The sequence below is a fragment of the Mugil cephalus genome, chromosome 14 (assembly GCF_022458985.1).
Source record: "Mugil cephalus isolate CIBA_MC_2020 chromosome 14, CIBA_Mcephalus_1.1, whole genome shotgun sequence".
Classification (NCBI taxonomy): domain Eukaryota; kingdom Metazoa; phylum Chordata; class Actinopteri; order Mugiliformes; family Mugilidae; genus Mugil; species Mugil cephalus.
Window position 1 is genome coordinate 9,604,908 of NC_061783.1, and position 25,842 is coordinate 9,630,749.

General features: G+C 45.8%; 1 protein-coding gene across 3 annotated transcripts; it reads left to right on the forward strand.

Moving 5' to 3' along the window:
- The first annotated feature begins 2,561 nt into the window (after nt 1–2,561).
- On the forward strand, nt 2,562–25,560 carry LOC125020057 (inactive phospholipase C-like protein 2). 3 transcript variants are annotated; one of them, XM_047605297.1, is made up of 13 exons: nt 2,565–2,765; nt 2,939–3,130; nt 11,842–11,943; nt 12,095–12,244; nt 12,432–12,592; nt 13,410–13,872; nt 13,977–15,200; nt 15,382–15,631; nt 15,738–16,024; nt 16,676–16,879; nt 18,676–18,751; nt 24,029–24,138; nt 24,319–25,560. In XM_047605297.1, the coding sequence occupies exons 2-13, from the start codon at nt 2,975–2,977 to the stop codon at nt 24,499–24,501; spliced, it is 3,366 nt and encodes a 1,121-aa protein (XP_047461253.1). In that variant the 5' UTR covers nt 2,565–2,765; nt 2,939–2,974; the 3' UTR covers nt 24,502–25,560. The 3 variants fall into 3 exon arrangements, with proteins under 3 accessions (XP_047461254.1, XP_047461252.1, XP_047461253.1); XM_047605296.1 differs by having other exon boundaries at nt 2,564–3,130; XM_047605298.1 differs by lacking the exons at nt 24,029–24,138; nt 24,319–25,560 and adding an exon at nt 19,885–23,415 and having other exon boundaries at nt 2,562–3,130.
- The last annotated feature ends 282 nt before the right edge of the window (nt 25,561–25,842 follow it).

The following is a 25,842-nucleotide window of genomic DNA, read 5'->3' on the forward strand; positions in this document are numbered from 1 at the left end:
ATCCGCAAACTTAGTGTGAGGTGAGTTCAGTAGCTATGGGATCCATATTTGGCGTCACACCTGCTATAACCTTAGAGACATGTTTGAGTGCGGCTCCTGCTTTGTCCTGTTTTCTTAGGAATAATCCTACAAGGATGAGTGTTCCATTGTGTGTCAGCCTCTGTCACATCCCCACAGGCCTCTTTAGCTAATGTCCTCCAGAAAGAGGCTCCCTGGATAACTACATGATTGTCTCCCTTTAATGAAAATGTCCAAAGTGAACAACGTAGACATCTCTTTCGACACTTAATAAGAGTACGACACCTTTATTTACTCTGTATTGCGTTACACAAATTCTGCCACAGTTTTCTGAGCAACAACGCCCTGGTGTGCAGCTTTTATTGCAGTTATGACATTATGATAATGCAGTGCTGATAATGAATTGGAAGACTCTCCTGTTTCTTCAGATAAGGTCGTCCTAAATGATTAACTTGGTATGTTTTATTACAGGGGATACCGCACTGAAAACGGAGAGAACTTTCATCACATAAATCACACCCTGGTTTTGTCTCAGTGGATGTTGCACTGACCTTGTCCTGTGCTGGGCGTCAACAATCAAACCGTTGTACAGAGCATGTTCGTCCAGCATAGTCACATAAACGCCGCAACCAAGGGATGTGGACGCCGTACGACCTGGACGCTCCTTTCCCTGTGAATACTTTCACACTGACAACTTTGTGAAGTTTCAGTAATTTAATTTAGCAGAGAAAAACTTAACTCGCCTATTTTATTTAACAATTACCCTTGAGGAAGTCATCTTGGCATCTGTCCATAAGTGATGCATCACAATAGTTTGCCCTTGAGTTCTTGAGCAAAATCCAGGACCTTCATTTTCATTGACTTTGAGAAAAGAAGTGCATTGTCCTGTGTGTTTGAGTGTGTTTGAGCAGTCACAGTGGTGTGAAAAAATGGCTGCATGGCAGAGTTCCAAGACCAGAACCACTGCCGAGGAAAAAGAGCAGAAAGGCTCGTCTCAGTTTTGCAAGAAAACATCTTGATGATCCTCAAGAGTTTTGGGAAAATCCTCTGTGGACTGACGAGACAAAAACCTGAACTTTTTGGAAGGTGTGTGTCCCATCACATCTGGCGTAAAAGTAACGCTGCATTTCAGAAAAAGAACATCACGCCTAGAGTAAAATCTGGTGGCGGTAATGTGATGGTCTGGGGCTGTTGTGCTGCTGTGATAAATGAAACCATGAATTCTGTTGTCTACCAAAAAAATCCTGAAGGAGAATGTCCGGCCATCTGTTCGTGACCTCAAGCTGAAGTGAACTTGGACTCTGCAGCAAGAAAATGACCTAAAACACACCAGCTAGTCCACCTCTGAATGGCTGAAGAAAATGAATGAAGGCCTAGTCAAAGTCCTGACCTGAATCCTATTGAGATGCTGTGGTTTGACCTTAGAAAGACAATTCATGCTCAATAACCCTTGAATGTGGCTGAATTACAGCAATTTTGCAAAGATGACTAGGCTAAAATTCCTCCACAGTGCTGTAAAAAAACTCATTGCGCAAGTTATTGTGCACAAGGCCATGCAGGGCCATGCAGATTTGGATTTTTCCCCTTTAATAATGAAAACGTTCATTTAAAAACTACATTTTGCATTTACGTGTGTAATCTTTGACCAATATTTAAATTAGTTTGACAATCTGAAACATTTAAGTGTGACAAACGTGCAAAAAAAGGAAAGAAAGAAACCAGGAAGGGGACGAAACTGTTTCACACCACGGTATTCCGTAAAAATAATAATAATAAATACTAATATATATAAATACTAATCCACAATTATGCAGCCAGACATTATTTTTACATTCATTTCTAAATCAGTCAGTGGGAAATGTTATGAAAGTCTTTACACCTGCGAGTGGAAGTATTATCAAACGCATCCACAGATAGGCCTGCACTGAGCCATGGCAAGACACAGCAACTGTTCTCAACATGTCTCATCTTGTGCCGTGAAAAGAAAAAGTGTGATATGAAAATGACTGGGAAATGATCTTTCCAGTTGAAATGGGTTTAACGTGTTCATGCATATAAAGTGATCTTAACTGATAAACGTGCCGCTGATGCAGAGTTTTGGAGTTAACAGGTTGTTGCAACAGGTTGGTGAAATTATGTAAATAGTCACGAAGGGGGGGATTTCCGCAACCTGGCAACCTAAAAAATAATCTTTTTAATCAGGGGCGATAACTATGCAGACCTGCAGGTCCTAACCACTGAGATTAGTGGGACCACAGCCCCTTTGATATGGTAGGTGTGCGCTTCATTGTTGTCAAACCACCGATCCATCACAGACCGGCGACCGATGGTGACTTTAAAAGCTTCCTGGCACGCGCAGAAACCTGGTGGCCCCGGGATGAAGTCCGGAAGCGAAACCGTGAAGGTAGACGACTGACTAAAATGCAAAACCTGTCTCCGTTTATATAACACGGTGTCACGGTGCAATGAGGATAGATTCTGCTGAAACCGGCATAGAGCTGACTGAGTTGGAAGAGGAGGAGGAGGAGGAGGAGGAGGAGGAAGAGGAGAAGGAGGAGGAGCAGAGAAGCTCCGCGGCGTCTAAATTTCCTGAACGCAAGCGCCGCGCACCCAGCCGTCAACGAGATGTGAGAAGATCTGGAAGGTGTGTCGGTCACTGCTGTCGCTCAGCTGTCTCCCCTCCCGCACCCAACCCCCTTCGTTGTGAAAGCGAGAGAGAGAGAGAAAGTTTCCTGTCTTGACGCACGGTAGTCGACCGTTCACTCCACACGATGGCACGTCTATGTCAGGGTGCAGCGCTGTTGCTTCGGGAGCTCCGCTGCTTTCGAGAGAACTGAAAGATTCATTATTATTTCTATTTAAAAAAAAAACTGTCACCATGGCCGAATTTGGAGAGAACAAGAGCGCCGTCTGTCCACAGGTTGCTGACTGGAGAGCTGCGTCAGGAGGAGCCGGAATGAGTGTGGAGACGCACCGAGGAGAGCCCGTGTCAAACGGAAACTGCAGCGTGTCAGACACCGCCAAGAGGGTCCAAAACGAATCCAGCTGCGAGTCCCCGACGTGGGAGAACACGAGCGCGAAGCCAATCCCTCGACGCAGCAGTCTCATCAAGGTAGGCTATCATTTCCATCAGCCGCTCATCTCGCCTTCAATAGAAAGAGGGACACGCTCGTGCAATGCAAATGCATGCAAACTGTTGCAAGTCCAAGACAGAGCTCCAAACCCTGCGACTGAACCACACAGGATATATATTATGATCGCTTGAATTATACATCGGCAGTGCACACCCTGCGGGGATGTTAATCTGAATGAAATACCATTATATGTACCATTGGCAGGAGCATATAGATGTGGGAACTTGTTCCACACACGCACACACACAAACAGCTGCACAACACTGCTGGATATAATCAACCTGCACCCTGAAAACAAACTGTTGCTGGTACGCTGTGGCACTGCCTTCTGTCATCTTCCTCTCCACCTGTGACTGTGTCAGGAGGCAGAATAATCAGTCACCTCATCTCACCTCATTTGGACACGCCGTTGAGGAAATGTGGAGAGGAGGCAGTTTGCGAGATCTCGAGCATCAGGCATGGTGTCAGGGAGGAGTTACTTGTACAGTTTGAGGCCACATGTAAACCTCCCCTTCTGAGGCTTCTCATCTCACAGGGCGTCACATAGGGTTGACGTGTGTCTGTGGCAAGGTTTCATTCTTGCCAGACTACAGCAGTGCTCCTTCAGCTAGAGCAAGGAGGAGGAGGAGGAGGAGTGAACCCACCTGCAGCTGTCTTAGATTAGAATGAGAAATTACATTCACTCTGGCCTGCAGGTCTCTCAGTTGAATACAAGAGAGCCGTGTTCTAAACCCCAATAACGTCTGATCAATAACTCATCCCCTGACGTTCACCTTTATGGTGTCGGCCTCAAGCCATGTGGGAGGTTGATCTCTAGTTGCTGCTTGTCTCCAGAGCCGCCTGCCTGCAAAGACATGATTATTTCGAACATGCCATCATCCGACGTGCGATTGGCAAGACAGGAAGCCAGCCTCTTGGCCAATTTCCTCGTTCATGTTGCAATATTGCTATTAAGTCACAAGCACTTGGCTATGACCAGCCACTTTCTCCACGGGCCGCCTTTCTTTCACTGGAGGACACGGACAGACAAATGTTTCTCACCTCCTTGCCCACACACAGGCCTGCTCTTATCTGACTTCTGTTGGTTTCCACAGCGCGGCCAGCTCGAGGCAGAGGAATTAAACACACTGCTGTGTTTGCTTGCTTCCAGTTCTGCCCGTCTCATTCCGGCGTCAAATAGCTCAGGAGGTGCCTGAGTTCGTTGAAAAAGTGTCAGTGCGGGACAGTGTGGGAAAACACACTTTCCCACCGCTCGCCTCACGTGCTTCCTTTGCATTTGGCACGCCTGGGTGATGTGTGTTTGATTTTGCTCATTTAGTCGAGACTCTGAGCCTCCAGTAGACGCTCTAGCACAGCGGTGCAGATATGTTTGTGTTTTCACCATCAAGTTTTGGACCACAAACGTATTCGACTCTTGATAGACCAGCTCAGTCTAAGAACCGATATGCTGTGAGTCACCTGTCAACACAACATCATGTGTTTCTGTTTGCTAGACTACACATTACACACAATAGGAATGTGCGCGGTATGTGGGTAGATAAACAGGAAACTTGACATTCCAGACAGGAGTCAAGGATTTTAGCCCAGCGTGTGTGTGTGAGCGTGTGCGTGCGTGTGTGTTCCCTGGAGATGAATTAATGAGAGTGCCCCTAATTGTATTTCATCGCTATAATACTGTCTGTCTGCTCTCATTTATTCCGTCTCGCCCTCACAAGCGCGACGGAGGCCTTTGAATTTATGTCTTTCTCAAGTTCATCTTGATGTAGATAACCATCAGCCAGTTCCTAATGCACACACACATTCAGCCACACACATGCACGGACCTGCCTTCTCATGAAACGCCGCAACAAATACCTGCTTTCAGGTTCTCCTCTTGCCTGTGCCCTAAAAACACTATGAGGCAAAGGGGGGGGGAAATGTTCCATGGTTCAAGTGAGCGCTCGTGCAAGGCTGCGTGCATGCATGCACAACCTCAGCTCTTTGTCAACCAAGAAAAACTACGCAGATTTACATAACCCAACTCAATCTAGCGATTTTCTCGGTTCGTGCAGGAGTTCTTGCACTTACAGGGATAGTTTGTAGTCTGCTGTACATCTGTTCCTTTCTTTCTGACGTCATTTAGTATGATGACGGAACACAAATACAGTTGGCTCAGAGGGAAACATCTCTTAGCTGCAGCGTCATATTCAGTAGTCATATAGCTATCTACTCTTACTCTCCACAAGTCATCAAACTAGCTTTCCAAAGAATCCCAAAGGGTCTGTACGCATAACAGATGGATGTACTTGTTTGTGTTTTGTACCTAAACCAGTGTCTAATGAGTGTGTGCATATAGGGTATGTTTGCGTGTGTTTTTCAGGCTGAGGAAGCAGTGTTAGCCAGAGGCATTAGCACACAGCTGGGGAGGATAGTTGTTTGAGTCAGAGCGGCCTTGAGCGCCTCCTGCAGTTCAAATCAACAACTTTAGCCTGCTTTAAGCCACTTTAGACTGCATGAGCACGCCCTGCACGCCAGCGGATTAACCTCCTCACACACCGCAGAGCAGCCACTGGAAATACAACCAGAGCTCAGAGCTGAGCTGGTGATCGCTCTACATATACATTCTACATTCATAGCATCCACCCACGCACGTGCAGTGATATGTACGTACAGTGTGCGTTTGGATGTCTGACTTTGTGCCTACTTAGCGAGGCGTGAGAAAACCCCACTCTGCACTTTGAACGTTACCTTCGCGCTCGCAGAGGATGCTCCACTCAAGTCTCCAGCAGCCTGCTCATCTTGGTTTTTTTTTTGTCTTTTTCTTTTTTTTTTCCTTTCAGTTGCCTGGTATCTGCAGTAAATTTATGACATTTGTCAGCTGGAATTGTGGTTAGCTCTCTGACACGATGACCTTTTCAAGTCAACCTTTTTCTTGTTTCATTTCGTGTGGTGTGCGCGTTTGATTGTGTGCATGTGCTGCACACGAGACTTCAAAGGTTTAAAGCGCAAAAGAGCATCTGCTGATCTACTTGCCACAAGGACAGGTTTTTATAGTCAGAGTGGGCAGTTGAGCCACTGCGAACACTCACCACATTCTCCGTTGAACATCATTCCCATGCGCTGGGCCGCTGACAGACACTCGACCACATAGCACTCCGTCTCCACTGTCCTGGCTTCTTTGGAAACCACATGCTCATGCAAACTCCACCCAGCACACAGCATATGGTCATGACATAGTTTGCTGAACATTAGTCATAATTTCCACTGTAGCTAACGAATATTTTAAACGTTGACAGTTTGAAAACAGTCAGAAAGAGCCGGGGGGTGGTGGTGGTGGGGTGCTCTGTGGATCATCCTACACAAAGTTGAACAGTTTGGGATCTGGTGAAGTTGGAGGCCAGGTCAACACCTTATGCTGTTTTTTCATGTTTTTTATTTTATTTTTTTTGTGTCTGTGTAAGGCTGCATCCTGCTGGGTATGACTGGGTGCGTGTAAGGTTAGGGTTAAGGTACCTACTAATCCCAGGTCCAAAAGTTTCCCAGGAGACCGTTGTGTTGTCACAAAATTACATCTTAAACCTGCTGAAAATAAGCACGATGGCATTGTTATTTTCAGTGTTTCCACTGTTACTGTTACTTACAATGTGCGTCGCCTGATTAACCTTAGGTTTGTGATATCAGTAAGAATTGGCTGGTAACATAAAGCGTCGCTGTAGTTAACTACCTGCAGTATAATAGCCCATACCTTGTGCGGTTCGGCTTGAACCATGTTGCCATATATGGCGCGTGTGCCCTTAAGTTAATCAGCTTAGCTCATGTTAACTTGTGTTGTTTTCAAATGATTCATTTCCAACGGTGTTCCAATAAACGTCCCTTACGTTCTTTCTGGAGGCCTTCTTTACGAAGCGATACATCCCACATTTCGCAGTAAATCACTCTCTCTGTGGCGCTCCAGGGTGAGAGGCTCTTGGAATAAACAATACCATTAAGCATCCATCATGTGCTGTCAAACACACAAGGCCAGACGACTGTAGACTGCTCCCTTCCAATTTTCAGCTTTCTGTTCTGTATTTCCTCTCACCTAGCAACCATCTATCTTTCTCTTTGTGTCTTAATTAATGGATCAAAGACGACGCCCACTAACGACCTACATCTTCATTCTGCTGACTCGGAGGAGCCGTAATTAGTTATACAAGCTTGTTGCATTCATCTACTCTCTCATACATCACGCCATGCATGTAAGCCGGCTAATGAAGGCGCAAGGCCGTTCTAGGGCCTTCAGGAGGATACCAAGCTCAGGGGCTCTGTTTGTTGATTGTCCGCTCTAATGATAGACAACAATCAGCCGAAGAGCATGTTTATTTATTCCCCTTCATGCTTCCTCCACGGTCGCTCGTCCCATTTTATCGGTGTCATCTCTTTCCTCTCTCGAGTTGGAACTTTCTTTGATGTCGCTCTGGCATCTTGTGTGTCCTCCTCCTCTAATCTAATGTGTTCTGCCTCCCAGTCTCTCCATCCATCCCCGCGTTTGTCCATCTGTTCAATCAACGTCCATGTCCTAACAGGAACATCGGTAATCTCATAGTCACACAATCATCTGAATGTATCCGCAGTAATCTTTTGTACATTTCCAACAAATGAAAACTTGAGCCTGAAAATGTCCTTTAAAAAAAAACATTATTTTCTGATTGATTTTTAGACATTTTAATTAAAGCTGCTCAAGTTAGCATTTTACTATTTAACAGTTGTTAAATTGCATTGTGATGTGGGTAAGTCAGAGACATTCTCAACCTGACCGTGTGCGTAAAATATCAGAAGCATTTTCTCGTCTTTTAGCTAACTGTTTTGGTCTTACAATCCGCAACTTTTCTGTTGCTGTTTTCATTCTCCAGCTGTCATTTGAATTGCTTTTGGATTCGGCAGGACACTGCCACGTGTGCGACAAAAATTTGCTTTTAAAAATCGCTGTATAATATCAGACGAAGACAAAATTACCTTCGTGTGTCGGTGGAGACCAAAAACGGAGCTAAAATGATTCATAAGGTGTATAGAAAGACGGCTCCAAATAAACGGCGAAGTTGCTCCAAGTGTGCTGGATTTGTAAATTACCAGATTTGTCAACACTTGAACAACATAAAATTATATTCGTCGCTGCAAGTTGGTTGATAGTTCACATTCCCGGCTCTGCTTGCCAAAATAACCCTCTTATTTATTGCCCACTAGGTGAAACAAGCAGACAGAGCCGTCCCTTCTTGTCGTCCCCACTTTTTATTTGAAAAGAAAGGACGTCAACGATGCTCCAAGGCCTCCATTAGCCTAGAAAATTGGGTGGTCGGAACCAGAGCTGTGAACGAAGTTTCCATTCAGTAGACGTGAGTGATATGTCAGTCAACTCTATCAAACGTTCACACTTGGTCACATTGCCGCAAACTTGAGATTAGTTCAGCTTGGCGCCTGCCCACACCACATCAGCAGAGTCCGTGGTCTCCTGTCGCTGCTGTGCTACCAGTCGCTTTGTGTGTGTGTGCACGGCCGTTTAAGGTTTGTTTGTTTAAGCTGGCACCAGAAACCTATCTTTGCATAATATTTAAATCACCTGATTCCCGTGATGTTCAACAGGTTGCGTTAGCAGAGACGGCAAAGGCGTTGATCTGCATGGATAGCAGATGTTCAGCCCTCATTGAGCCGACTGTCGAATCTAAAAATAACCTTTAGCATTACAAGAATTCAGAGTGACGAGGGTTTCACGCAAGATTTTTTTTTTTTTCTCATTCTGCCTTTGACTCCGGTCTTGTCACTTCACTCAGCTCTCTGTGGAGCCACAGGAAACTCTCTGTGACGGTCTGATAGTCTGCTTCCTGTTTTGAAGCGCAGCAGTGGTTTTAGGGGCTCATCTTTCTTTCCATGAGAAAACAAGCTGAAACTTTTGTGACGCAGTCGTACAGTACAGGATATGACGTAAAAAAATTTAATCATTTGGTTGGATGGAAGCTGAATTCGTTTTCCTGTTTTATTTTTTTTGTTTGTTTTGTTTATTTTTTTTTTGCGGTGTCATTCAGGTATTTATCCACTCTTGGGGGGGAAAAATGTGTGACCTCTAGTTTTATCTTGTCAGGATAATTTATTGAGAGTCTGCCGTGACGTCAGTGTTGTTCGGCTGTGTGTTTGAACTCTGTCTCTCTCTAAGTCAGTAATTTATGCCATGGGCCAACAGAGGTGAACATGCGAGACAGCTTCCACACGTAAGATAATTGAACCCCCCCACCCTTCAAACACAGCTTGCGACAGTTGCACACCATATGAGCCTTATTAGTTTTTAAGGGAACAGATCCATTGCTTCAATAGGATTTCCTACCTATTGCATGTCCATTAATCAGGAATGAAATGCCTCTTGCTTGTCACGTAGTGCGCATACGTCTCTGGAGATGATGTTATTTATGTGCAGTCCTAACTGGGTAATGTGTGCACAGAGATTGCTGCTGATATAGCCACAGAGGGACCATTACCGGCAATGTCACACACACAGGAAGAGATATAGATTGAGGCCAGCGTTAATCTCCCCTGCCTGTCACTGCGCCGCATGAAAGGAAAAGGTGAACGATATTGTGCGACTGTACGCCACCGTGCAGATGTGCAGGTGCATCTGTCTGTATTTGTCTACGCCGTGCCTCGTTTTGGGTCACCAGGGAATTTCCTGTGAGCTCTGTTTATGTATTTATCTTTAATATTTCAAATTGTTTCAGTGGGAGATTTGATTTTGATATGCCGTCCTCCCTGCTGCTGGGGTGGAGCCGCAGTCCGAGTCTTTTTTTTTTTTTCTGTTCGAGATGCACGTCGAGATGAAGCCCTCCAGAGGTGGCAGGTTTTTAATAAGGACACAAAAATCAGTTAGCTCAGTCACAAGTCAGTGTTTTATTATGCGTGAAAAGATACTAAATCTGACGCAATTCCATCTTTTCTTCCTCTTCCTGCCATTTTCAGAATAAGGCTGGAAGATGGTCTTCTCCACGCAGCCTCCTCTTACTCCCTCTGTCATGCCCTAAGGCGCCGGGGGGGTTATTTTTAGAGCACTCTCATCACACGGGCTCAAAAAACTTGCGACTGGAAACACTTCTCCCTCCTAATGAGCCGATTGATTTGGAAGGATTTGCGACGGTCAGGTGGCCTCCCTTCCATCTGGGGCTCAGTGAATTATGCCTCCCTTCTTTCCTCCTTTCCCTTGTTCATTCATATTCTTTAGATGAAACACAGCTCAGGTCTCTTCCTCTGTTATCTCCGTTTTCCTTTCATATGCCCCAGATTTCTTTCATATGCAGGGTTCCCTCCTCTCTTCCCTCATAAAAGACACAAGAGATCAAGAGGTTCGAATGGAGTTATGCTGATGAGTAGAGATTTATCAGCCACTCGTCAGTATTCACAGATGTTCGCTATAAACATGATAATAACATGATAATATTAGTTCACTGCCAATCAGATGGACTTCTTAAGCACTCCAAAACCAATTTAAGAGGTAAAAATATTGTTTATTCGTCAGCCTCAAAGCAACAGGCTACTGGATTTCGATGAATTTATGTGAACAAATTTTTTCTTTGATTTGTTTTGCAGCATCTAAACAACTCGGAGAAAGAGAATGTGGTATTTTAGGTTATGTGTTACATCCATTTTTCATTATTTAGTTTTTAAGTTAAATGGTGAACCGATTTGGTCAGTGACTATAAAAATAAAATCTGCAATTTTGGTAACGGTCCTGTTTTGCTGCTGCTTTTGGGCCAGAGTATCTACAGGTTCCAACTTCTCAAATTTGAAAATTGTGTACTTTTCTCTACTTTATGAATGCAAAATATCTATTTCTAAGATGTCACCGTAGGCTTAAAATAAGTTGCTCTGAGGAAAATTCTGCCGTGCATTAAATAATAAATTAACTGAAACTGTTGCACATTATAGATAGCTAATGGCATTAGTTATGCTGAAAACGGAAAACTTGTACAGTAACTATGATAAATTTTACAATTTTGCATTTTTCCGCCATTAGCATTTGTCGTCTTAATTGCGATGCAGGACACCAGCATGCTGAGTATGTGGGCGTTTGCTTCATCTGTCCCTCCACTTCACAATCGAATCAGCTATAATTATGTTATCCTGCTTATCCTGCCTAAGATTAGCCTCAATGAAGTCTTTGATTTGATTGTATCTGGACTATTATATCCGTAACTGAATAAGTTTGCCCACATATATGTTCTTATCTTTTAGCGTGGGGTGCTTTGTGGGGGTGACATCTGATCTGCCATTAAATCAGATGGATGAGCCCTGATGGTGCGCTCAGATAAACTGATTGGGTCTGCCGGTGTCTTTGTGGAGGGGCAGAATTAGAATGCTGCAGCCTGCTGCCTCAGTCTAGTCAGGTATGATTAATGGTGTAATGGTGAAAGGGCAAGGGCAAGCAAAGGCTTTTAGCATTGTATCAGGAAAAACAATAACAGATTGGGAGGAGGGCGCTCTATGTGGTTGACCAAATAATCTGTTTTTATTTATGGTTATATAAGCTGATATTCCTTCTAATCCTTTCAGAACCATTGTGGACTGGGAAAATGTTGTCATGCCCAATGAATGACTGAACAAATGAATGATTGCTGACTGTTTTTGTTCTTCTTTTTTAAATTATTATAACACCCCTCCCTCCTCATTTCATCCTTCTCTCCCTGCTCTTCAGGATGGATCACGTGCTGGGCGGGAGAGGAAGAAGACGGTGTCCTTCAGCAGCAGTCTGTCAGAGAAGAAGATCAGCAGCGCTGCAGACTGCATCCACTCCATGGTGAATAAATATTAGCTTTACATACCTGAACATGAAATATTTAATGGTCCGTAGACGCATCAAGGGGTTCTGGTAGATCAAAGGCATTCAGAAGTGAAGTGGACTGAACTCTCGCACTGAGAGACAGATGTTGTGTGTATGTTGTTTCCAGGTTGAGGGGAGCGAGCTCAAGAAAATCCGTCCCAACTCTCGTGTTTACCAGCGTTACTATCTACTAGATGCAGGCCTCCAGGCTCTGTGCTGGGAGCCGTCCAAGAAGGAGTCAGACAAAGCTCGGATCTCGCTTGCCTCTATACGTGAGGTCAGTACCCTGGGAGAAAGAATTTCCTATATCAACACTCCCTGGCTTTTGCTTAATGAAAAACCTCAGCGAGTCCTTAAGTCTGATTCACTGGAAAACATATTTACAACCCTGAGCCATACGGGAGACAACAGATCATTTGTTTTTACTGTAGCTCACATAGTCTCCTCGTGGTCTCGAATTCCAGGTGCGGACGGGCCGCAACACTGAAACTTTCCGCACCAGTGGGGTTTATGAGCAGATTTCCGAGGACTGTGCATTCTCAATCATCTATGGAGAGACATATGAAACCTTGGACCTGGTGGCTAACTCTGCAGAAGTGGCAAACATATGGGTTACGGGCCTGAGGTATGACACTTTGAAGGTGTTGCAAAAGTTTCTCACTCTGCACAAATCAAGTTTGATGTATGTATGATGCTTTGGTTTATAACCTCACTTCCTTTGTGACACCGTACCAGCAGCTCAGGAGAATCAGAATGATAGAGGTGCTTGTTCCTAAATGCACCAGAGGGTTTCAAGTCATACACTGTATATAAGTTATGTAGGTTTGGCCAGAGTGATGTTGCCCATTTATGAGAGACATAGAGGATCTTTGAATGGGAGTCTTTTGGACCCATTACCTGGAGACCAACAGTGATATCAGACCTTGTGGCTACATCCATCATTTATACTCATTGGTTAAAGCTGACATATATACTATATTACATCAACGTTTCAGTCCGGTCAGTTTTATCTCGTAGGACAAACACTCCTCATTGGTTTTCTGACTGACATGAAGGTGAACAAGAAATGACAGATTTAATTTGTGGTTGAACTAATGTTCGGCCGTGCAGGGAAGGTTGGGCAGGTCTTCACATCAGCCCAACAATATATGTTATGTCTTAGCTTTTTTCCCCCAGTATTGATTGTACTGAGCTAAGCAGTCTGAGTTTTGTTGGTTGATTTCTTTGTGTAGTCCTTTGAGCCTTCTTGGTTATGAAGGGCTCTGACATAAAACGTGATTTGACTTTAAACTCATTCCACTGCTCTGCACTTACTTTATATTTCAGGCACGGCGGAGAAGGCCTGAAATGAAAATGGAAAGGTTTTGTGATGCAGTGTTATGACTAAAATATTCTGCCCTACTTAACCGACCCCTGTGCGTTCTTCTCCATTCTGCCTCTAGGTATCTGATGCAGTATGGGAAACATGCCCTTGACATGCTCGCCAGCAGTCAGGACAGCCTCCGTCTGTGCTGGCTGGAACAGTTGTTCTCCTCTGCTGCTGATGTGGACAAGCAGGAAGACATCGAGGAAGGGATTCGCTTGCAGTCAGCTGTAAAGTTAATACAAAGCGTGAACCCTGGCGTGAGCAGCAGCAAAGTGGAGCACAGGTTTAAAGAGCTTCAAAGAGTCAGGGAGAAGACGTACGGGCCGACAATAGGTAATGGATCTGGAAACCACAGTGAAACCAAAAAGCCACCTGGAAGAAATGAGCAAGTCACCAAGCTAGAGTTCATTGAGGTCTTTCACGACTTTTGCACACGTCCAGAGATCTACTTCCTGATGGTGCAGTTCTCTAGCAACAAGGAGTTCTTGGATGCCAAAGACCTGATGAGGTTCATCGAGGCTGAGCAGGGCATGGCTCAAGTGGGTAACACAAATCAATCACACATACGGAAAACAAGAAAACAAGTCCTGGATATGTGGACAAATGTAATTTTCTTGTAATTTTCTCTCACTCTGTCCTCTAGGCCAATGAGGAAACCAGCCTGAAACTCATCCAGTGCCATGAGCCATCAGAGGAGGGACGGCAGCAGGGATACCTGTCACTGGACGGCTTCACCAGCTACCTCACTTCAGCTGAGTGCCACCTCTTTGACCGGGAGCATCACATCGTGTGCCAGGACATGTCCCAGCCGTTGTCACACTACTACATCAACTCCTCCCACAACACCTACCTCATCGAGGACCAGTTTCGAGGTCCCTCTGATATCTCCGGCTACATCCGTGCCCTTAAGATGGGCTGCCGATGTGTGGAGCTTGACGTCTGGGATGGCCCCGATGAGGAGCCAGTGGTGTGCACTGGACACAACCTGTCCCCTCCGCTAGCCCTGCGTTGTGTGTTGGATGCAATCGGGAGATTTGCATTTGTGGCGTCAGAGTATCCATTAATTCTTTGTATCGAAAACCACTGTTCTGTTCATCAGCAGAAAGTGATGTTACAACATCTTGTGAGGATATTAGGAGAGAAGCTGTACACAGACCTCCCAGAGGAAGGGGCCTTGTATCTTCCATCGCCGAATGCTCTGAGGCATCGAATCCTACTTAAGGGTAAAAAGTTGGGGCCATTTTCCGATGGGGAGGATGGGGAGGTGAGTGAAGAGGATGAAGGAGCGGAGGTATGTCAACGATTAAAAGCAGCTAATAGTGGAGGGACAACATCTGGTGCAAGTGAGAAGGAAGTGATGCAGAAAATTGTCTCCTTCACAGCAGCCCCTCAGTCTAATCCTCCTCATCTTCCTCCCAAACGTTTCCAACTGTTGAAGGATCTCTCTGACTTAGTAACTCTTTGCCACTCTGTCCACTTCATTGACTTTGCAACATCATCCAAGAGCCAAAAACCTTGGGAGCTGTGTTCCTTCCACGAGTCTTTGGCTGTGCGTCTCGCTAGCGAGAGCCCCGGTGACTTTGTCAACCACAACAAACATTTCCTGTCACGAGTGTACCCCAACCCCATGCGTATCGACTCCAGCAACATGAACCCCCAGGACCTGTGGAAGTGCGGCTGCCAGATTGTGTCAATGAATTTTCAGACGGCAGGACTGATGATGGACCTGAACACGGCGTGGTTTAGGCAGAATGGGAACTGTGGCTACATTCTGCGGCCGGCCATCATGCGGCAGGAGGTGTCTTATTTCAGTGCCGACACCAGAGACACGGTGCCTGGTGTTTCTCCACAACTACTCCACGTCAAGGTGCGGTGGATTAATGTGTAGACCACAAGAAATATTTCCATTGATTAGAACGTGGGTTTTAGATATTTAAGTTATCATTGGGGACTAAAATCATCCAGGAAGATGGCAAAATGAATAGACCCAAGGACCAAAGTTGCATTAAACTCAAATAATGATGAGTAACTTGTCCTCCTTCTCGCAGGTGATTAGTGGTCAGAACCTGCCCAAGCCCAGAGGTTCTGGCGCCAAAGGGGATGTGGTGGACCCATATGTGTATGTGGAGATCCATGGCATCCCAGCTGACTGCATGGAGCGACGCACCAGGACTGTGACCCAGAATGGGGACAACCCCGTCTTCGATGAGAGCTTTGAGTTCCAGATCAACTTGCCTGAGCTTGCCATGGTTCGCTTTGTGGTGCTGGATGATGACTACATTGGGGATGAATTCATAGGTCAGTGGGTGTGACAGTTTTCTGTGGTTACAGTGTTTTTCTGACACATCAGTTGCCTATTCCTTTCAAATGTGCCAAACTAAAATGGATTTCCTTGCTGCTGCAGGACAGTATACGATACCTCTGGAGTGCCTCCAGCCCGGCTACAGGCATGTACCCCTCCAGTCTCTCACAGGGGAGGACCTACCGCACGCCAAGCTATTTGTCCACGTGGCCCTAACCAATCGGAGAGGAGGGGGGAAGCCTCACAAAAGGGGTCTCTCAGTACGGAAGGCCAGAAAAGGAAGGGACTACACGGCTCTGAGGGACTTAGGGGTTCGGTCTGTGGATGATGTTTTCAAGATGGCTGCTCCTCTGCTGAGGGAAGCCACTGATCTGAGGGGGAACATGCAGGTGAAGAGAGTTTTTTAGCGCTTTTTACTTAAATCTTACGTCATATGTTATAATTTGATGCTGTTTTTGAAGTGCACACAGTCCTTTTATATATGTAATCATTCAGTTAATATGTAGTTTTACGTAACACATTCCAAATCACAGTTATAGTGCAATAGCAATTACCTTTAATGCCACTGACTGACAATGACAGTTATATTTTTTGCACCCTGTAGTAGTTACAAAGGACAAAACTGAAGACTTGCAATATCTTCCCTTTCCTTTTTTGTTAACAGCTGAGCTAACCTTTATGTGCCAGGCAGCAATTTGGTCTGTGGGTGCTTGAGTCACCCTGCAGCAATAAAACTGTAATTATATGTTCTGTCAGCGTGATGAGACTGCTGAAGTCTCTTGGTTTCTTCCGAACCACTTCCAAACAACTACAGCACAACTGCAGGAGAGAAATCAATAGCCGAGAGAAAAGACGAATAGCCCTGTTTCAGGAGTCGTTTATGATTACCTGTGTGCGTTCGTGTGCGTGACGGAGATCGAATCTGGAGTACTGATTTTAATTTTGTACAACATGAAAACGGAAAGAAAGAGGGGAAAGTTGAATTCAAGTTTAAATTTGCGGATCTAAATCGTGTATCCTCCCTTTTGTTTTTTCTACAGAACTCTGTAGCAGTGTTCAGGGAGCTGTGCGGGGTGTCGGCTGTGGCTAACCTCATGCAGTGCGTGCTAGCTCTGAGCTCCAGGGTGTCAGGACCAGAGGGGACGCCTTTACTGCTGTTTGTGCTTCAGGAGAGCTACCCCACCCTGGAGGCTCAGGGGCCCTTGCCCGACGTCCTTCGCCGAGTTGTCTCTACCTATGACATGGTGAGGAAGGAAGTGTTGGCAGTTTCCTTTAAAGGAGCGGCTCATAAATCTGAGAGTCATCAAAAGGAAGGGAAGAACAAAAAGCAACAAAACCACTCGCTCGCCTCCCATCTTCTGACTGTTTCACCCAACGCAGAAAATCCCCCTCCTAAACAAAAGCTTCCTTTTTAGCCGGTATGCTCAGAAACACAAAGTGAGCGCTCATTGTTATGCAGCGCACAACATCCCCCATTCACTCTGGCCACAACAAGTCCCATAAAAACATTGGCGACATCCTCACCTTGGCCTGAATCCGCTGTGTTTCCACCCAAATAAAACTCTCACTGACCCAAGGAGAAAGTTATTTAACAGGTTTAATTTATGAAACGGTGTCCAAAAATAAAACCAGCTGTCGAAGAAAAACTCCCCCCAGATATAAACACAAACCTAGAAAGAAAGAAAGAAAGGAGGAGAGAAAAAGTGAAGGGGACAGACGGGTCAGTTGCTAGTCAAGACAGTCAATAAGGGGAAGTGAGTTGAGTTTGTTCGTCTCTTTCTGTGACGGAAAAGATGCAATATCAATGTCCTCACTTTCATATCTCACTTTTAGTATATTTCCCTTTGGTGTCTCGTCTCCATCTTTCAACGTCCTCCCCCATTTCTTCTTTCACTCATTAATCTTTTCAGCTCCTGTCTCCTGTTTGTTTCTCCCCCTGTCCGACATAAGTGGATTTTTGCGCGGCTGTGGACCAGCGTTCAGTGCATCACAGATTTTTTTATTTAAACCATCTGCAATATTTTTTAAATTGATATTTGCCCCAAAGTGCACCTGCTTGTGATTCATATTAGATATTCCCCAGGAATCCCATGAGCGGGATGATGGACAGCCGGTATGAATTGCCAATTTAGCAACACCATCCGAGAGAGTATGTGTGCGAGGGTATGTGAATGGAAAGCGGACAGGTCTGCAGGCTGCAGTGGAGACAAACGGATGTGTTGTATCAAGTTATGACTCTTGATTGCTGTACCATCCGTGACACTTTAACTACAAGTTGCGCACATGTTCAGCCACCTCTGCCTCCACGGTGGGGAAAAAATAATAATAATAATAAAAAAAAAAGCTCACGTTGGTACTGAATACCATTAGCATGGATTTGGATGCTGTTCAGCTAAATGGATTCCACACCTGAATCCTGATTCCCGGGGAGAGAGAGAGGCCTAAAACAGAGACAGGAAATTGGAGTGTGTGTGTGTGTGTGTTGTGTGTGTGTGTGTGTGTGTGTGTGTGTGTGTGTGTGTGTGTGTGTGTGTGTGTGTGTGTGTGTGTGTGTGTGTGTGTGTGTGTGTGTGTGTGTGTGTGTGTGTCCTGGTAGTGTTCTGGAGTTAATCCCTTATTTGTTGAATGGCATTTTATTTCTTTTTTTTTTTTTTTCCCCAAAGACGGGTCAAGTCCCAGCGGGGTTAGCGGGAGGAGGTGCGGAATTAATCAGGCAGACGCTGCTCGTGTTATCCCCTCGTGTGCGTGTTCGTTTTGTGTGGTCATTACTTTAAAAGAGCCGTCGCATTACTCACTGCGCTGTGCTTTCGCATGCAGGCATCTGTGTATATGTATTTACTGAGGGAACGCCGTTTGACAATTTCCATATTTTTACCACCAGCATATTTATTGAAGTGAAAACACTGAACAGCATGCATTAATCTTTTTGTACCTTTTAACTTTTATATTATATCATAGTTTATGGCGCGTCAGCGTGTTGAATATGTTTATGGTGCGCTACAGCTGTGTGTGTTTTTAATAAATGTTTCCCTGTCTGCAGATGGTCCAGGCGAGCAGAGCTGTGATGGAGCTTTCTGATGGACTCTACGAAAGGATCCTGCACATACAGACGACCGGTGTGTAGGCGTGTGTGTTGGTGTGCTGGCGTTCACATGAGATGCTGCTATGTAGAGCGTGTGTTATGATGTGATGTGTGTTTGTAATGAGGCTCCCACACAGCCTCTTCTAAAGGGCTTCATGTGCTGTACTGGAGTGGCTGCTTTGGTCATCGGCTCGTTTTCTTCTCATTCCTACTGCTTCTTATCCATTTCCTTTCATTCCTTGCCCCTTTCCTTTCCTTTCTCGTCTGCCATCTCTACCCTTTCCCTCTTGTCCCTATACTATCATTAATTTCTTTCGTCTCCTTCTTGCCTGTTTCTGCACATTTCCCTTCATTTCCTTTTCGCTCCGTCATTCCATCATTTTTTTCCCACTTCCATCTTGCCTAATCACCGCTGTCAGACAAGGTTAGTTGAGACTTCTTTCTGGCGCGGTTCATCTGCGTGTTTTGGATGGAGGAGGTTTAAATTGGCCCCGCTCCCGTCGTCAATCTTCCATCTGTCTCTTGAGGGGAGGGCACCTTATCTGACCCGCCGATATCGTTTCTGTGATCTTTGGCACGGTTCTGTTTGCTTCGGCAGGGCCCCTCGGGTCCCTCTGACATTAATCAGACAGACTGTTGTCACGGCGCCGATAAACAACCCCTCCAACCACCAGCTCACACCCATCATGTTCCTCACCCCGATTCAGTCTCTGGTTGTCACATACGAAAGCGTATGATTGACATTTAGAAGTGCTAAAACTGGCTCGGTGCTAATAATGAGTAGCAAAAAAAAAAAAAAAAAAAGTTATTAAAAAAAGAACTCTTGCGATGCATATTTAAGCATCTGCATGTTCGGCCAGAGCTGTGGGTGGAAATGCACACAGACTTCTATATATCACACACGAGAAAAATTCGAATTGAAAGGAGGAAATGAGGAAGAACTTGAGATAACGCAGAAGAGAAATCATATTTGATGATGGTTCAGCTGAGGCCACTGAAAGGAGCAATAGAATATTTGACGGAGATGAATGTTGTTTACAAATTTGCAGACTGCTCCGCTCCGCTCCCAGACCACTCATCACATCTTCCACTGGAGTTTATTTTAGTTTTTTTTTTTTTTCGGAGGCCATGGCTTCACTCAGCGTGATGTATTTATCTGTTTTGCAGGTAATGCTGCGGCAGAGGCGTCTTACTGCAGAAATACCCGTTTTCGTTTCCTCCGTCCATCGTGAATCTTTTACTTTATATGCGATCGCATGTAAATTAAGTGTTTTTCTTGAAACTGCGACAGTTTAGCCCTGCGCTTTTTGGGCCGCTGCCAGTACTTTCATCTGATAAGGAGCTGAGCCCGAGGCCCGATCCTTACGAACAAAGCTCTTCCTGTGTGTACGGATGAGAGATGGGGATCAGGTGATCCCAAGGCGGGGGTCCACCTCTCAGTCTGGGAAGAGGAGGGGGGGCAGGGAGAAGGCATAAACAGGTCACTCGGAGGGAGCCATGGGATGGCCGGTGGCAGAGATGGATGTCTGGAAGTTACATCAGCGTACAGAGGAGAGACGGAGGCGGGAGGCGAAAGCCGTGGGAAGATTAATGGCGGTGATGGATGGCTGGAGGCGAAGCTGCGAGGAAGACGAGAACACCGAGGGAGAAGTGACAGATAATCCACTTTAGCATCAGAATGGGTTGGCTTGTTAGAGGGGTGGATTAGGAAAACGCTCACTTTCTCACTGGTTGTGTATTCGATGTACACCGATCAGCCACAGCATTATGACCACCTTAATATTGTGCAGGACATGGGCCCTCTGAGGGTGTCCTGTGGCATCTGCTAACAGAGTGTTGTTAATGGGGGTGGGCTTTGGGTCCTATATGGATCTCTCTGCGAATCATCCCACAGGTGCGTGATCAGTTTGAAATCTAGTGACTTGGGAGACACGTTTTTGTGTATTTGTGTGTCTGTGTCAAGCTGCGTCCTGCTGGGGATGCCTGCTGCCATCAAGGAGTGTCATTTCTATAGGGCGGGGGTGCCCGTTCTGGTTTCAGGTGGGTGGTACAGGTCAAAGTAACGAACACGGATGCCAGGTTCAAAAGTTCCCCAGCAGAACGTTGCATTCACTCCACCTGTCGTAACCTGTCATAATGTTGTGGCTGATCAGTGTAGATATATATGTGCCATGTATTTATTTCATCCAGTTTTGAGATGTCTTTTTTTCTTTTCTTTCTGGTTAAATGGAAAACAAAGAGAGACAATGACACCAATCTAAAAAGCCGTTGGTTCACTTGTCACCTCTAGATGAAAGTTTAAGAACGTTTCACTTCTGTCACACCCTGGAGCGCACTACTCGCATCGAGGCGAGAAGCCGAGCCCTGCACGTGCGAATTTACTTCGCTCACATGTCTTACCTGAAACTATTTCCTCAGCGCCCCGGCTGGTGCGCAGTTATCATTTGGTGGTGATCACAGAAATGCTGCGATCACCACAAATAAAATTCCAATCGCCCTCTCAGACACGAGTGTCACAAAATCAATGCGTTCTAAGAGGATTGAGTGTTAGAGCCTGGCTGTGATTGTTTATAAAACCTCATCACACCACGTCAGCTAACATTTAAAAAAAACAAAAAAAAAACACATTATTGCTTTAACGGTGTCACTGTTTAGAAATGTACTTAAACATGCTCACAAACTAAAAGACGAACCTGGATGATTGAGGATAAACATCTTGTGCAGATGCTTCCATACATATAGGTCCTTTCAGCAGATGGTTAGCTGCATTAGAAAGTTGTGTAGATCACAAGTGAACATGTCCTGGATGAATGTTCTTTATCCCCTCTCATAAATAGAGGCCCACACACTTGGATTATTTATACTCATACCCACTGGGCCTCTAGGCTTCACCTCGCTGAGAAATCGGCTGATCAGCTGCTCACCCCCTCTGGGCCCTGGTGTGTTTCGCGCTGAGACTCACATCTGGAAGTGTGGCTCTTAACTTCCATGAGACCCTCTCAGCCGCATTGTTTCTCAACGGCATCGGAGGAAAAGTCACATCTTTCCCATCTCAACTGCTCACAGTTCAGACCGAGGACAGGAAGTTAAAGTGATGTAATGCTGCTACGCTCTGATTGGCTGGCCCCTGAAGGTTATTTTGTCCTCTGGGTCAGGACCTTGTTTCTGTGTGTGTGTGTGTGTGTGTGTGTGTGTGTGTGTGTGTGTGTGTGTGTGTGTGTGTGTGTGTGTGTGTGTGTGTGTGTGTGTGTGTGTGTGTGTGCGTGTGTGTTTTTCCATGTGTGCACACTGTCCAAGTAAAGGCTCGAAAATATTGTCCCCCTCCCCTAGCTTCACTTGGTTTCACATGGAAATAGACACACACACATACACACACACACTTCGCTGGCACGTAGGCTTCGAGTTGCCTAGCAACCACGCAGAAAAGGTTATTATTCAGGCAATTTATGTAGGTGTGTGTGATTGTGGAGCAGTGGGTTATGTAGGGGTGTGTGTGTGTGTGTGTGTGTGTGTGTGTGTGTGTGTGTGATTGCGGAGCAGTGAGAACGTATGCGCGCGCAGGTGTGTGTCCCTGCTTGCAGACGTTTAGCGACAGAGAGGAATTATGTGTGAGGAAGTGGTAAATAATTATACTTTCACACAATCTGTTTACTCTTCTGCGCGCGCCTGCGCACGTGTGTGTGTGTGTGTGGTCTTGACTCGGCGTGTTTAACGTCTCGTTGATGGCTCGCAGTGATGTGTGCCCCATGTTAACCCACTTCCGGGTTTCCATGGTAACAGTGGGACGGTGGCCCGGGGCGGCCAGAGGAAGCCAGACACACACAGCACAACTCACTGCACACACTCTATAACTACCCGGAGGCCTGACTTCTGTGACACTGTCGTGCTCTCTTTGCGAATATTTCGCGGTCTGTCTTTCAGTTGCTCCATTCCTTTGCATTCCCCGTTCTGCTTTCTCTCTCCTCTCTGTCACGCTTGTAGTTTGGTTAAATCGTCCAGAAAGTGAAATGTCAGTATTTTTTTTAAAGCTTTACATTAAAAGAAATACTGACACTGTCGATAACACCTCATTGGTGGTGGATTAGAACTCGCAGGTTGAACGTGAAGATTCGATCTCCATCTGTACCATCTTGAACCAGGGCCGAGTCCTCCTGCTACAGTAAATACTGGACTGGAGACATTGCATTGATGCTGCTTGACATTCAGAGTATGAATGATGAATGCAGCAGGAACAGTGACTCATTCATAGCTATTGTTTGCAGACCACACACACAAACGCACACACACACGCACATCAATAACGGCATGAGTCGAGCTAACATCGATGTTCCTCACCTCCACCTCCTTAAGACTGTTCACTGTGAAAAATCCACTCAGTGTTCACGGCTGATTTCGCTCCTGTAATCTCCCTCTCCGTAAGTCATCTTAATAGAAACTGCTCCGAGGTAGCAGCACTAGCTTTTTTTTTTTTAATGAGAAAACGGAGCCTGCCTCAGCCTTTTTCGTGAATTATATGTGGTCGCGTCTTCAGCGGAAAGTCAGATTAACACAGTGTGAAATAAAATTGCATACACTGGTCAGGCGTAACATTATGACCACCTTCCTATTATGGCGTGGGTCTCCCTTGTTGCCTCCAAAACTGTTGTGACTCATCAGAGAATGGACATGGGCCTTCTGAGGGTGTCCTATGGTGTCTGGAAACAGGATGTTGTTAGTGGGGGGGCCTTTGGGTCTTGTGAATTGAGGGGAGGGGCCTCTGTGGGTCATCCTACAGGTACATGATCAGTTTGGGATCTAGCGGATTTGGAGGCCAGGTCAACACCTTGTGCTATTTTCATGTTTTTTGAGGTGTTTCTGAACCATATGTGTGTGTCTGTGTCAGGCTGCTGCCATCGAGGAGTGTCATTGCTATGGGGTGGGGGTGTCTGGTCTGGTCTAAGTAACAAACTCCAGGTTGAATGCCAAGTCCAAACATTTCCCAGGGCTCAGTAGATAAGTGGATATCACTCACCTGAAGCATTGAAACAAACTGCTATACAAAAGAGTAGGAGGGACTTTTCATCCCTTTTTTTGAGCCACGATTGTCAGTGTCTTGTGCCGCGCAGATTTAAACCAGATGTAATGTTTCCCTCTTAGCCATCTCAGCATTGTAACATTTAGGAAATCAAAATGTCACTTCACATCAGCCAGCTTGCCCAAATCAGCTAGTTTTGTCCCCGAAGTGCAATGTGTTCCTGTAAAAACCAGGAAAATGCAAGCGAGAAGTGAGTCATTTACTGTGTTTGTGTGTGTCTTTTTTTTTTTCCCCCAGCCATGGAATATCACGAGAAACTGCAAAGTCTGGCGGCAAAGGAGGGGCTGAAAGGTTGCAAGGTCGGCCGAGCGCTGGAGAGTTTCAGCTGGAACATCACTATCCTTAAGGTCGGCAGCGCAGTCGCACAGCACGGCACTCGTGCGCTTTCAAAAGCGGCCCGAGGCTCAGAGCATCGGATCATGCTGTGACCTCTGGCATCTTTTTGCTCACTTTCAACCTCTGCCTCCCCCCCATGTCCTCCCTCCCTCTCACTCTTTCTCCCCCTCCGCACTTTTCCTCACATCCAGGGCCAGGCTGACCTGCTGAAATGCGCCAAGGCCGAAGTCCAGGAGAACATGAAGCAGGTGCACGATGCTGCTCTGACGGGAAACCTCACCAAGGAGGGCGGGGGCCTGAGGAGGGTGCGCTCCCAAACGAGACGGGGCCAGGATGACAAACCCGGCGCGGCTGCTAGAGGGCCCTCGGTGTAGATGAAACAAGCAGAGGAAAGAGGACAAATTGCCGTTGTAGCTGCTGTGAAAAAAAAAAAAACCCTTTTCATGTCATCCCGCTGTATTCCTCCGCTGCTGTGGAAAACTTGTGCAGAAAGCTGTTGGAGCTTTGCGACCAGGTTCTGACAAAGAAGGAGTAAAAGAGTTGATGAATCTAAAAGTCTCCAAAATGCCGCCGTTGTCAAACCACCTGTCACAACAAGTCGGTGAACCGCCGGGGAGGACGCAAGAAATGTGATACCGGGGAGATGAATGTAGTTAGAATCGAAGCCAAGGTTCAGCTGTTTGTTCTGAATTAAACTGTAAATACACCAAATGTTCATTATTCTGTCGTGTGTAATGAGGACGACGTTTTCTAGCCAACACTCAGCGGAAGCCTTTTCCCACCACCTCCACGCGTTGATGACTAGTTCAATTCACAGATGTCTCGCAATATCAAGCAGTGACTCCGTTTCAGATCAGGTCGCAGGATATTTTTCCCAAGTTACGAGAAAAAGAACCCTGTCAATGAATCTGAGGATATTCCGCCATCATTAGTTCGTGGATCAGTTCAGCCTCTGTGTGTATCACTAGCTTCTTTCTATCAAGTGTTTTCTAATCCCAGATTGCTGCTCTTCATCTGATCACCTTCAGGTCCTCTGTGTCCTCTTCACCCTCTAAAACACGCTCATACACACAGTATGCTATATTTTTGTATTCTCCTGAAACCCCTTGTGCCGATAAATCCACAGTTAAACCGCCATAATGATCAACTCCTCGACTGTAAACGCTCACCTTCAGGGAGGTGGACGTTTACGACACAACCGATGCTGTTATGTTGAAAGTGCTTACTTTGTGTGGAAACACTGTACAGTATTTTAATATGTAATTCTATCCTTTTGCTGTAAAGAATATTTTACGTAAATTATTGATGCTGAATGAAAAGACATACTGTTGCATTAGATGGGGGTTGCCCGCCGGCTACTGTACGTGAGAGGTTACAACACACGATTACCTTCCTCAGCGGTCAGGATGGAAATAAACTAGTTTTTAAACGATGACGCTTGTGTGGTCTGTTGCCGTTTCCTCGCTTTGATGTGCATTCTCTGACAGTGACGTGTGGCTGGCACGGTGTTGCGATGCCAGCTGGGCGCCCTCATCCGCCGTACGTGGGGGGGGGGGGGCAGACGTATAGTGCTGCTGTGAAGGGCTGTGGGTAAAAGACCAATCAGGTCCCATTTGTAGCTTCAGTGCCCTCCTGCTGAAAGATCACGATCAAAGTCGCAGTCTCAATATGGATGTATATTAAATGCATGTGTAGTAAACATGGAGGCTGTGATG

Coding starts and splice junctions, on each gene's coding strand:
- LOC125020057 (XM_047605296.1), top strand. CDS start 2,801: ATGTCAGGGTGCAGCGCTGTTGCTTCGGGAGCTCCGCTGCTTTCGAGA. Junction 15,201..15,381: donor CACAACTACTCCACGTCAAG/GTGCGGTGGATT, acceptor TCCTTCTCGCAG/GTGATTAGTGGTCAGAACCT. Junction 16,880..18,675: donor TTGTCTCTACCTATGACATG/GTGAGGAAGGAA, acceptor CCCTGTCTGCAG/ATGGTCCAGGCGAGCAGAGC.